This window comes from Furipterus horrens, unplaced genomic scaffold (genome assembly GCF_987537825.1).
Source record: "Furipterus horrens unplaced genomic scaffold, mFurHor1.1.pri manual_scaffold_6, whole genome shotgun sequence".
Classification (NCBI taxonomy): domain Eukaryota; kingdom Metazoa; phylum Chordata; class Mammalia; order Chiroptera; family Furipteridae; genus Furipterus; species Furipterus horrens.
The window spans coordinates 30,475,954-30,488,055 of NW_028327176.1; the positions used below are offsets into that span (position 1 = coordinate 30,475,954).

The 12,102-nt window shown below is 54.4% G+C and overlaps 1 protein-coding gene across 1 annotated transcript in view; it reads left to right on the top strand.

The window, feature by feature from the left end:
- The window catches only part of TTC7A (tetratricopeptide repeat domain 7A), a 112,227-nt gene that overhangs the window by 71,385 nt on the left and 28,740 nt on the right, over nt 1-12,102 (top strand). Inside the window, exon 15 of the mRNA XM_090281254.1 lies at nt 1,294-1,454. Coding sequence (XP_090137380.1) covers nt 1,294-1,454 — 161 coding nt within the window. The remainder of the gene's footprint in view (nt 1-1,293; nt 1,455-12,102) is intronic.

Sequence of the window (12,102 nt, forward strand, 5' to 3'; positions counted from 1 at the left end):
TCTTTCATTATTCAGCCACCTCTGATGAATGACGTCTGTTGTCTCAGAGAGATGGCTGGGCCAAGCCAGTGGGGCCTGGCACCCAGATTTCTTGAGGACCCCAGATCTTGGTAGCATCAGGGGGTCAAGGGCCCCTGAATGGATTCTAAGCTGGACCCTGGGCCTACTGGCCCAGTAACCCAGAGCATGTATCGCTGCCTGAGCAGTGAAGGCTAGGGATTGGGATACCCAGCCCAGGATGATGGGGTCCATTCTGGAGCATCACCAGGGAAGGAGCAGTCTCAGGCAGGCACAGGCAAGCCAAATAGGCAGCCACAATGACCTTAGCTTCCTTCTTTCATTTTCTTGACCTTTCCACAAAGGAAAGTCCCCATGGGAAGACTCAGGGCATGACACTGCCCACAGCCCACACAGAGGCCGGGAGGGGACCAGGCAGGGACCAGGCACACCAGGACCCAAGGCCCCAACTGGCCTGCACCATAGGCCTCTCAGGGAGCATGGGGCTGAGGGGGCTGGGGTATGGTGTCTGAGGATTGATAAGAAGCAAAGCTTTCTAAAAAGTCTCAGGAGCCTCCTGGGAGGATGTGGATAGAGTCATAGGAGTTGATACAAGTGCCAGACATGAGAGCAAGAGACAACATGTCTCTCAGGTCTAGAAGGAAGAATCTTACCTGGTCATTAATTGTCTGGCTTTGAGGGCTTGAAGATGGAGACACATTTTCAAATGTATGTGATACTCTGCAGAGCATTTGTCCACGTCTGCCAGTCACTATAATAGGCGTGACTGTTCTCACTTTGCAGCCCAGAAAGGTGCTGTCCCTAGTGCCCCAGGACGCCAGTTGGAACATGGCAGAGCTGGAATCCATGGCCCCATCTGACCCCAGAACCCATGCTCTTGCCACTGTGAGCTTCTGTGTAGGATGCACATTTATTGCTTGGCCCCTGTCACTACAGGGGCCAGCTCAGAGAAGAGGGCCTGGCCACTTCTAGGTCTGTAGCTAGTGGCCTGGTGGCCTCCCCTTACGACCCTCTCTCCTCCAGCTTAGGAAATGCTACTGGATCTTCTGCACACCTGCGCCTCTTTATCTCCCAGTGGGGACCACAGGGGCTTCCTGGGCCGGACTTGGGGCAGCAGATCCCTCTTGCCATGTGACTTGGGGGGGTGTTTTCTCATCAGAGCACCAGCACCTCCCCTGGTGCCTGGGGTCTCCCTTGATGGTGCTGGTCACCCAAGTCCTAGAGGGGGGTGTGGGCCTCAGGAAAGGTCACTGAGCAGGCGGTTTTCTCTGGCAGATCTCCAGCGCCATGGAGCAGCTGCAGGAGGCCCTGAAACTGTGCAGGGACGATGCCAACGCTCTCCACCTGCTGGCTCTTCTCTTCTCCGCCCAGAAGCACTACCAGCACGCTCTGGATGTCATCAATATGGCCATCACGGAGTACCCCGAAAACTTTAAGTGAGTTCTCTGAGGACGCCGCTGGGCTGGGGGCTGGCTGGGCCCCACTGCAGGTGTCTACGCACCCCCTGCCCTGCCATGCAGCCAGCCAACATACCTTGATTAAGCACTCACTGCATGCATGTTCCCTGGCTGAAGAGTTAGGGCAGGACGAGGACCTGTAAGGTCGGAGTATCGCTCTGGTTTCCTGTGCTCGGGGGTGCCGGGTTCAGTGTGGCACCCGCAGGCTACACGGTGGTCGTGTGGACCACAGAAGGGGCTATGCTGGAACACACCTGCTCAGGCTGCTTCCTGCCTGCCCTGGGTTCTGCATTTGAGCCTCCTGGGTACATTAACTCATATAACTTAGTCCTAACCGTGGCGCAGCTAGCCAAGGTGGTTTCTAACACTGGCTAGGCTGGTGGGAGCCAAGGGAGCCATCCCCCCACCTCCAAGCAGGTCAGCGGGCAGTTTGGGGAAGGAGTTTTCTCCCTCTGGGGTGATCCTGGCCTCTCTCTTCACCCTTAGCTCCTCTACACACATACCCCTACTGATACCATTCACAGCATTGCCCAAGTGCCCATCTCTGGAACAGGGTTCACAGGTCACATGGCCCAAGTGGTGGAGTACACCCTCCCACCCCTACCTGTACACAGAGGACCTACTTTCACCCAAATGGGACACTGGGAACAAGAGCCATGCTGGGCAGGCTGAGGCAGAAGGAGAGGATATGCTGCTCTGCAGGAGGGAACGAGGGAGGTCAGCTTGATCTCTGCCCTCCTCCCCTCGGGCAGGGATGCTGTGTGTAACGGACCTTGTATCTCTGAATCCTATGAGCCCAGGATGGGGGGGCCCCTCAGCACCCCTCTCCCACCGTTTCCCACCTTAAGGTCTGCAGGAGGACCATTTAGAACAGCCAGTCCTGCTGCAGACAGCAGAAAGGAGCGCAGTCCTGGCTACCCTGGGAGGTGGCTCATGCCAGCAATGAACACAGGTTCACAAAGCATTCGGGGAATGGGTGAGATCCACAGCTGTGAGAGGCAATAAGGAAATCTGCGGTTGTCTCAGTCCAGGGAGATCCCCTTTGTGTGGGGAGCCCAGCGACCACCTCATCAGGGACAGGGCTTGGCAGTGGCAGAGTGTCCTCACCATAAACTTCCAATGTGCCCCACCTTTAGTGCCCCAGTGAATACCGCCTCGGGTGGGCATTCATGCTGCAGGTCGGCCGCTTACCTCAGTTCAAACCGACCCTCCCCCCCAAAGCACCCCGGTGAACAGATTGATGGAAGCAAAGAAAGAGGATTCCCACGCTGCCCGGTCGGCCCCTCCTCAGGCCCCGGTCCCGGGTCCCAGCCCCTGGCACCTTGCTGCACACTGTCTCTTCCTAACTTCTAGGCAGAGTGCTTTTTCCTGGCAGCATCACCTCCCCTGGCCTGATGTAGGGAAGCTAACGCCCCTTTTTGAAAATCCGCTTAAAGCCCATGCTGTTCGAGGCACAGCAGAAGTGGGGTGTGTTCGGGATGTGGGGGGCCCTCGGGTTCCCCCCACAGCTCCTCCCGAAGCACGTGGGGGGCGGGATGCCTCCTGCCTCCTGTCAGCTGCCGCCATCCTCCCTGGCTCTGGGGCTGGGTGAGGAAGCCGTTTTCTCCCTGGTCTTCCCTCCCTCATTGGCAGAGGATGCTCCCCTCCCTTTCCTCTGACCTCAGTCAGGGGCTAAGTGCTTACCCAGGATGCTCCCCTCACTGAATGTGTCTCCATGGGTTGGCAGGGAGGTGATCCTTGTAGTGAGGTTGGTGACTCCCTCAAGAGGCCCATAGGTGGACTTCTGGGCCTCCCAGAGTACCTGGACCTGACCTCTAAGACTTGCACTGTGCATGCGTCAGGGAGGTGGCTCTCAGCAGACCCTCAAAGGGATCCTAAGCCCCCAAAATGTGAAAAGCCCAATGCAGATCATGCTGTTAGTCCATCTGTAGGATAACTGTGCCCCTCTGTGTCTGCTGTGTCCCTGCTTTGGCTGGCAGGAGCCTCCTCAAGGGGCAGCCTCCACTGTGGGAAGAGAGCTCCCCCATCCAGATGCCACAGAGCAGTTGCAGGGGCCTCAGAGTCTGGGAAGGTGGGGCCAGCAGCAGCGAGACCCTTTGAGGTCTGAGTTCAGGGGAGGAAAGAGTTTGAGTGCCATTCGCAGAGGCATCCTCAGGGTCCTTAGGTTCCTTTTTCACTGCATAGAGGCCTGCTGTGGAGCGCTTGGGGGTCAGAGCATCCCACCCCCTGTGGTGCCTCACTTTTCAAAGTCCGCACATTGGGGTCAACAGAGTGGAGAAGCAGTGACAGCTTCTTTATTTCTGAGCCACCATGAGCCCCTCACCTCCATGACCACGGGAACTCCATCTTGATCTGAACCAGCCCTAAAAGGCCACAAAACTAACTGGAAAAAATCTAGGGGGCTTTGGCCTCCAGAACTGTGATCAAACAAACACATTTCTGTTTCTTAGGCAGGAAAAAAGATCCAGCTTAAAAAAAGTGGGGGCAGAAAATCCTCCTACCACACCACTCAGGACTGACTATGAAGTATGAGCATGGCTTTTTGCAGATAAGTCAATCCTGTTCCCACAGATGAAACCTCGGAGCACAGAAACCCCTGGATTAGCAGGAAATGTCATTGAGTCCATGACCAGTCAGGGATCACTGAAAAATGTCATTGCACTTCTGTGGAAACTGCGCCTGCTTCTCCAGCTGCTCCCTGCATGGGGAGCAAGCTGTGTGGCTCTGGCTGTTGCCACGGCAGTTAATCAAATGACTGGTCCAGTAAATATTCCTGCAGCAAAACAAAAATATCAAACCCCCTTCGCCCTGACCTCATCGTTCCCAACAAGATCTATATACTCGGAGGGTACTTAAAGGCCCATGGTCTGGGCCTGTCTGCCACTGAGCTCCTCCACACTGGCTGTGCCAGGTGGCTGAGGTCTTTTAGAGGCTGCACAGCCTGCCTTAGTGAAGACAGAGGCTGGCAGGCCAATGTCAGGAGTGGATGAAGCCTGGATCAGGAGAGGGTGCCGCTGGGGACCTTGGACCCCATTCCATGTGAGCTTATCCCCTTGTGCGTCATGCCTGTCCCATACCTGTGTCCCCTCCAGCAGCATGTTCCCCCTTTCCGTGCCTCTGTTTTCTCATCAGACAAGACTGACATCTGTCCTGCCTCCCTCTGCTTCCGAAGTCTCTCATGAGACTCGGGCAAGAGCAGGTCTTGCAGTCAGTTTACAGCCGTGCAGAGGGTCAGCAGTGTGGAGGGGCCTGGAAGTCTGCCCACAGTCAGTGTAAGGCTGCAATGTGGGACCCCAGGGGGCCAGTGTCTGTGGGCCAGGCAATGGGGCAGGGTGCCCTGTGTGTGAGGGAGGGCAGGGAAGCAGACGCAGGGTCGCTCTGTGTAAGGTTTTTAAGCTTTTTAGCTGCACAAGTGGCCACTCTTCCTATAGGCAGTCTCAAGATGGACAAAAACCCAGTTTTCGTGGAGTTGAACTTCCAAAAATCCCCCCGAATTCAGGGATTAGAAAGCAAAGCAAAGATCTTGATTTCCATGCTACGGGACAACCTTTAGTTCATGGAGCTCAGGTTTAAAAAGGCAGGAACGTGGTGAGGCAAAGACTGATGGTCACAGGGACAGTGTGACCCTGGCCCAGTGGGAACCAGACACCCTGAGCGGCTTCCTGAAATCCCGAGGGCTTCTGACTAAGCCCTGGGTGCATGTGCTGGCCAGGCTGGACCTGGTTACTGCAGGGGGCCTCACGGGGGCAGCAGCCACCCTGTTTGGACCTGGTTCCGAGCCAGGCCTGGCCGAGGAATGTGAAAGGGCCCACACAATCCTGGAGATGCCTTTGCTGGTCTTTTCTCCTCCTCCTGGGGATGGGAGGCAGCTGGGAGGCCCAGAGGGGAGGGCTAGGAGTATGGGGTCAAAGGGAACTGGCCGCTGATAAGCTGGTTCCTGAAGCCCAGGGCTCCTTGGGGCTCTGGTTTTAGGTAACAGATTCCTTGTGCTTTAGTCAGGCCACTTGTATTGAAGGTCGCCATGGTAACCAAACAACATTCGTGGGCTAATGGTGGGAGCTTTCCAATAACCAGCCTGTCAGTCACTGCCCCCACCCCAGGCCTGGCAGCCTGCCAGATGGGTTTTGAAAGCCCAGGCCATAGGGCAGAGGAGCCAACTGGCTTTTCCTGCTCAATTCCTCAATACCAAGGCTGCCTCCTCCCACCCTTGTGGGCCAGGGTAGGCCCTTGTGGGAGTTTCTGCCCAGCCAAGCCCAGATCCAAGGGGACCTGGAAGGCCCTGGGGCAAGGTGTGTCAAAGCCCCAGGGGCACTCCCCAGCACAGGAACAATGTGACCCTCTGGACAAGCTAGAGCTCGCTGGGCATAAACAAATGGAACCATCAAAGCCATCTCCCCAGGGAAACCTGGGCTGTTTTGGAAAATGTTGGAGCTGATAACTAGGCATTGGCTGGGGCCAGACCTCAACCTTATCTGGTTAAGGCTAACGTGGGCCCCAAGGGCACCTCTGACTACCTGGCCTGCCTCACTGTTTTCTCAGGTGGCCTGTAACAGAGCAGAAAATCAGGGTCCTGACTCTAGCGCAGTGTTTATTGGATGGATCTTATTAGGGACTAGCGGTAGATCCAAAGGATGCTTAAAATGCCAACCTTCTGGTGAGGGGGCTGGAGTCAAAGGTATTAGCACAAACCTAGTTGATCACTTTGCCGCATTCATCAGCCCCCCTGAGGATGAGAGCTGGGGCTCAAACCTGCAGGCCACGTGGCTGAGGGAAGCGTTAAGCCTGGTGTAAGCACTGGCACCGAGCTCCCTTCCCCAAAGGTCAGTTCCTCGTAGCTAAGCTGGCTTGACATTCAGCATTTCCCTTTGCTGGTTGTTCCCTGTGGCCTCCTGTGATCTCGCTCCGTGTGACGCTACAGTCACATACAGTCCTCGGTCTCTCCCCTGGTGGTCTGCTGACACTCAGACTAGGAGGGTAGATGAATTTTTGGGTTTTGTTTGGGGACGAGAGGAAGGAAAGGAAAGAGGTATTTGCAGATTTTTCCAAAAGGAATTCTTCATTTGTTTTAAAGTGGTTTTAGTCCTTGGCTTCCTGACTCCTTGGTCTCTCTGTTCTCAGCCTGTGCTGCAGACAGGCACTGCGGCCTGGGGCGCACCATTCTCTAGGAGGGGTGGCCCAGCCCCGAGGAGAGAGGGCAAGAGGCATTCATGCAATAGAGGCCGGACTGACTTCCCCTTTGCCTTGGATGCTCTTCTGGTCCCGAGGGTCTGCTCATGGGGCAGAGATCATAAACCAGGACCAAGGGGATTGCTTCTTGTTGATTTATACCTGGCTGGGAGCCTACCTTTGTTCCGCCTGAGGACCTTCCTTCTGGAAGTTCCTCCATGCCTGATTGGTCATGGAATGGCTCTGTGTGATTTGTGCCCATATCCTTCAAGATCGTGGATTTGTGTTTGGAGAGTCATCTGGAGGTAACTGGGGGTGGCCTGCAGTCGAGAAACGTGGGCCCAGAGGCCACTTCTCAGTCAGCACAGAGAAGGCCTTGCCCTGCAGCCAACCACATGGCTGCGCTGGGTGCGGGCTCCTGGTGGGACAAGCTTTTGAAGTCAGGACAGGCTAACTTCAGTAAACAAAGTTTACAGGCTGTTGATTTTGAAAACTTCCAAGTTAGGTCACATTGGGTGAATTTATTAATAGGTGGAAGATGAACAGAAGCCTGAAAACATTAGAGGAAATGGGTCAGTGTAATCCTTCAGACCCAAGGACAAATCATTGGTTTTCAGGGCTAAGGAGAGCTGCCATAAGGATCCCTTTCACATCAAGCATTAGTCCATGGGAAGGTAATAAAACCTGGCCTCACCACGGCCTTCTCCCTCTCCTCTCTCTCCTGTTAGAGCTTTAAAATGATACCCTCAGGAGCACCGTGTGGGATTTTAATCAGTTGATTGCCCTGGTGGGGTCTGTCCCAGAGACATGGAATTTAGAGGAGTCTGGGAGACCTGTGCCCTGCAGTGATCCCTGGTATTCCTGACCAGCGTCTTAGCCACTCTGTGAGTGCCTGGTGCCAACAGCCTGAGTCTGGGCAAGGGGCAAGGGGGTGGTCGGCTCCTACTCAGAGGGGCTGCTCAGCACCCTCTTCTTCCTGCCCCTGTCCTGTCCTGGAGGGAGGGAATCTGTTCCTAGTCAGGCTGGCCCCTCCCACCCCACCTGCAGACCTCTAGGGTGCCCTCTTTACCTTACTGAGCTTCTGTATCCCACCCATTCTCAGAGGCCCCTCGACTCCATCTGGCCTTGAAGTTCCTGCATGTTCCTCAGAGCCAAACCGCTCAACTGAGTACTTGGTTCCCTTCTCCTGTTTGTCTCCTAATTGCCTTGGAGGTGTTGTTTGAGCTTCCCCTGAGTTTGGAAGCACCTCTGGGGCAGAAGCTGTGGCCTGTCCTCTGCCTCCCCCTCCTCCTGTAGAGAGCCCACAGCGGGGCACCCAGCACCCACGTAGACCCTCCAATGGATAGACTGTGGAAGGAAAGGGAACACAAGGGGATGCTGGCATCCTACAACCCTCAAGAATGCGCATGCCCTGTACCCTGTTTTGTTGTCATTTTGGTTTGATTTGTTTATGTTTTAGTTTTTATAACCCTCCTCCTTTAAAGGTGAACAAACTAATGGGAAAGCTAGGCGATGTCTCAAGGTCAGGTGACTGACGCAGGGTGGAGCAGAGCCAGTGCCAGCTGACAGGCTGAATGACCCTGGGTTGCTCGATCTCATGAGCTTCAGTAGTACAGCTGGTGCCTGCTCTGTGCCAGGCCCTGCTCTCGGCATGTGACCTCCATTCACTCACTGAATCCCCTCGCAACCTGGGACATTAGGGAACTACCATTATTCCCTCTTTACAGATAAAGAAACAGAGGGATGGAGGGCATAAGTAAGCAATTGGACATAACAGCTGCTAGGAGAATTATAATGATAGGGTAAATGTGGATTGGACCCTTTATGAAGTGCCAGACCTTTATGTACTAGTGCTAGGCCTTTATGTACATTATTTCCGCATAAGAACCCTCAGGGCATATAGATACTGTCATTCCCATTTTATAGATATGAAACTGAGGCTTTGAAAAGGTACGTGACTTGTGCAGGATCACATGGCTAGAAGAAGGGAAGCTGAGATTTGAACTTGGGTCATCAAACATGGACCCTGCTTTTCACCACCACTGAGAGGGACCTGGGGCGGCCTGGGATGGGGCCCACTTCCTGCAGAACCCCATGCTGTGTGCAGGCTTTGGCCTCCTGGCCGAGGAGTTAGACTTTCCAGAGGCATGGTTGCCTGACTCAGAGAATAGCCTGCATTTTCACTCAATTATGTGTTTTCTATAAAAATAGAACACTTCATTTAAACAGCACAGCACAACCATCAGCTGGAATTATAAATTACTGTCCTTTGAGGAGATAATGCTTCCTTTTGTGCATTGGCCACACCTGCCTGCCCCACCCCCACCCCACCCCCCAGCAGTGTGGAGAGGGCTCTCATGGTGGCCAGGAGCCAGAGGGCTCTGGCAGAGCTGCCCAGGGCCTCGCAGAGGGAGGAATGCATGGATGGGGCCAAGAAGAGGGGAGAGTTCCGCAGGACGCCCTGCAGCTTCACTTTCTTGGAGTTGTCTGACCCTGGGAACGCCCACAACTGTCCAGGGAGTCCTTGCGTGTCAGCCTCCATCTCTGCTATTCAGCAAAGATCCATTGAGGGACATTAGGTTAGGTATGGGGGACACAAGGAGAACAAAGACGTGGTCCCTGCCAGATGACAGCTGCCCTTTCTTGAGGGGACCGCCTTCACCGGCTCTGTTGCGCATTGGCCTCCCATAACCCTCCTGTCCCTGCTTCCCACAGCAGGTAGAGCTCAGAGAGGCAAAGGCACTTGCTCGGAAGTGGCAGAGCCTGGAAGTGTACCTGCTTGGTCTGATGCCAAAGGCCATGTTTCTGCACAGTGTCCTCCTGTTTGACAAGCAGTGAGCCAGGGGTAGAGGTGGCTCCTTCAGGTGCACAGCAGTTACCACGTTCAAGTGTTTATTTTGCCTGCTGAGTAATTTTATAGCAGCTGCTTTGGGAACATGAAAGTAAAAATGTGGACCCATTGTAGTCGCAGCCCACGCAGCCCAGGTCCTTCCCTGCAGCCAGCTCTGTTCTGCCAGTAGCCTCTGCCACCAAGAGTCGGGGGAGGGGACACGGGAGAATGACCGGAGGCTCCTGCAAAGGGAGGAAATGGATGAGATGACCTCTGACCCCCAAACAGTGCTTGCTCAGCCAGAGTCACGGTCACAAAAATATCCCCTATGCACAAAATAATTCTTTAAAAAAAAAACAGAAAAGGTTTGGAAAGGCTCATGCTCACCCAGTTCTGAGCATCTGGAAAACAGCAGCAGCTAGGTAAATAATAATGACAGGGCAAATGTGGATGAGACCCTTTATAAGGTGCCAGCCCCCTGCTAGGCCTTTATGTACAGTATTTCCACATAGGAGCCCCCAGATACTGTCATTTCCATTTTATATATAGGAAAGATATTTCCTACGATATTTCCTCTTCCTAGCAGTAGAAAGAAATATTTGTCTTTGCCTCAAATGGGAGCGGCTCCAAACCTCAATCCTTTTGACAGATAATTAGCAGGCTGATGCTGATCCTGCCCCAGGAGCACAGGGCAGGCAGGGCCCAGGAAGGGCAGGGGGGAAGAGGAGGCAGATGCCAGGTCTACCCGCGCATTCCCCTGGGATCCTCCATCACCAGCCATAGCCAGAGCAATAGGGAAGAGTGGCAAAGCTGGTGACCTGTGGGGGTACCCAGACCCTGACCTCTCTGTCTTCCCCATAGGAGGGGGCTGGCCCAGACCCAGGTAGACAGGCTACAGGGCCATAACGTTTCACTGTTAAGTAGGGGCACCCTCCTCCCCACCCACAGTGCTGGACTGTGAAGGTGATTTCGGATGTGGCAGGTCCCCACCTTGACCAGAGTGCAGTAGCAGATGGTGGCTGAGGCGCCGCCCTGGCTGTCAAGACTTCGGTGGCATTCCCAGGGAGGACATGAACTCTCAGAAATCGGTCTTGTGATAGCACAGGGCCTCCCTACTGGGCCCAGGGTGCACGAGTTTTGTCCACTGGATCAGGCTGTGCAGAGTGACAAGACCCAGGACTGGCCTCCCCACAGCCCCAGCGGTCTCACCCCTGCGTAGGACAGAGTGCCCGGCATGTTTACACTGACCCTCGCTCTTTCCTCTTCTCCAGAGAGAACACTCACTTTCACATCTGCCTTTCAGATGCAATGGCGTGGCAGAGCGTGTGGCCTTAAAAGACCTCAGTGTTCATTCCACATGGGTTTGCTCAGCTTAAAAAACAGTAACGTGCTTGCAAGAGAGGGTCACAGTCGAGGTTGCTGTGGCTCTGTCCATCCCTCCATCCTCTTCCTTTCTCTTGCCCATCTTGGGCCCCAAGAGCCACAAGGAGGACCGCCTGCCTTACCAAACAGGCCGTGAAGCTCGGGGGCTTCCTGAGAGCCTTCAGAGGCACCTGGCCTAGAAACTGCCTTCCAAGTCTGCTAGGTCTGCAGTGTCAAAGCAGGAGTCGCTCCCCTGAGCCTGGGACAGGCCTGTGTGTGAGGACTGAATGCAGCTCAGCTGCTGCTTCAGGTTCATCTGTGGGATCCCTGGGCAGATGGGGCAGGCAGCCTTGCTCCTATTTCACAGGTCTGGGACCTGTGACATACCCAGCTGGGCAGCCTCTGAGCTGGGACTTGGAGCCGTATTTCTCACTCCTGGGCCAGTGTCTGTCCACTCTGAGTCAGGTCATGGTGAGGGGGCCAAGGACAGTAATGTGACCATTCCTGTGCCAGAATGGCTTTTGTCAGTGTGTGAGTGAGCTACTAGATTCCAGTATTCCAGGCCTTCCTTTCTCAGACTCTTCCTGGTTGTTCAGTTGGCTCTGCCTGGGTGATTGTCCTCTGGGGTTAAGACCCCCAGTCACAGGGAGGCAGACATCTTCACATCATGCCCAGAACTCTCTGCTCCTCCCCAGGCCCTGTACAGCTTTGCTTCTGGACATCCTAAAATGGAGTTGGCCAGCAAGCTGCTTGTTGGCTGCGTGAGTCCAGCTCACTGCAGTTATAAAGCAGCAAGTGATCAGATGCCTCTCCTACCTTCCCAGCCAGGACCCAGCAGCGAGAAATGGTGCCAGGCATCAGTTCTGGTTTAACATGATTGTGAGACCTAGGCTGTGGCCCTATGGTTGTAGCAGCACACATGTTCACAGCACTAAGCAAATTTGTGTGCTCAGCTCTGGGCCAGGCATTGGGGAAGCTAGGAAGGCTCTGCTGTGGAAGGAGACGGGGCTCTGTCTTCCAGGTCGGGGACCCACCGTGAGACACAGGACAAAATCAATGGGGGTTTTATCATCTGTAGGTAAGACTGGCCACAGACTGTTTCCACAATGTTTGAATTTTAAAATGCTTAATGTGAGTTAATTTTCATTATTAAACTCATAAGCCTATGTAGCAAAAAGCAATATATGTGTGTGCGTATATATAGCAATTAAGTGTTAACTGCAGACTATCCAGAACAGTCAGAGGAGGGCAGAGGTGGTCATACTGGAA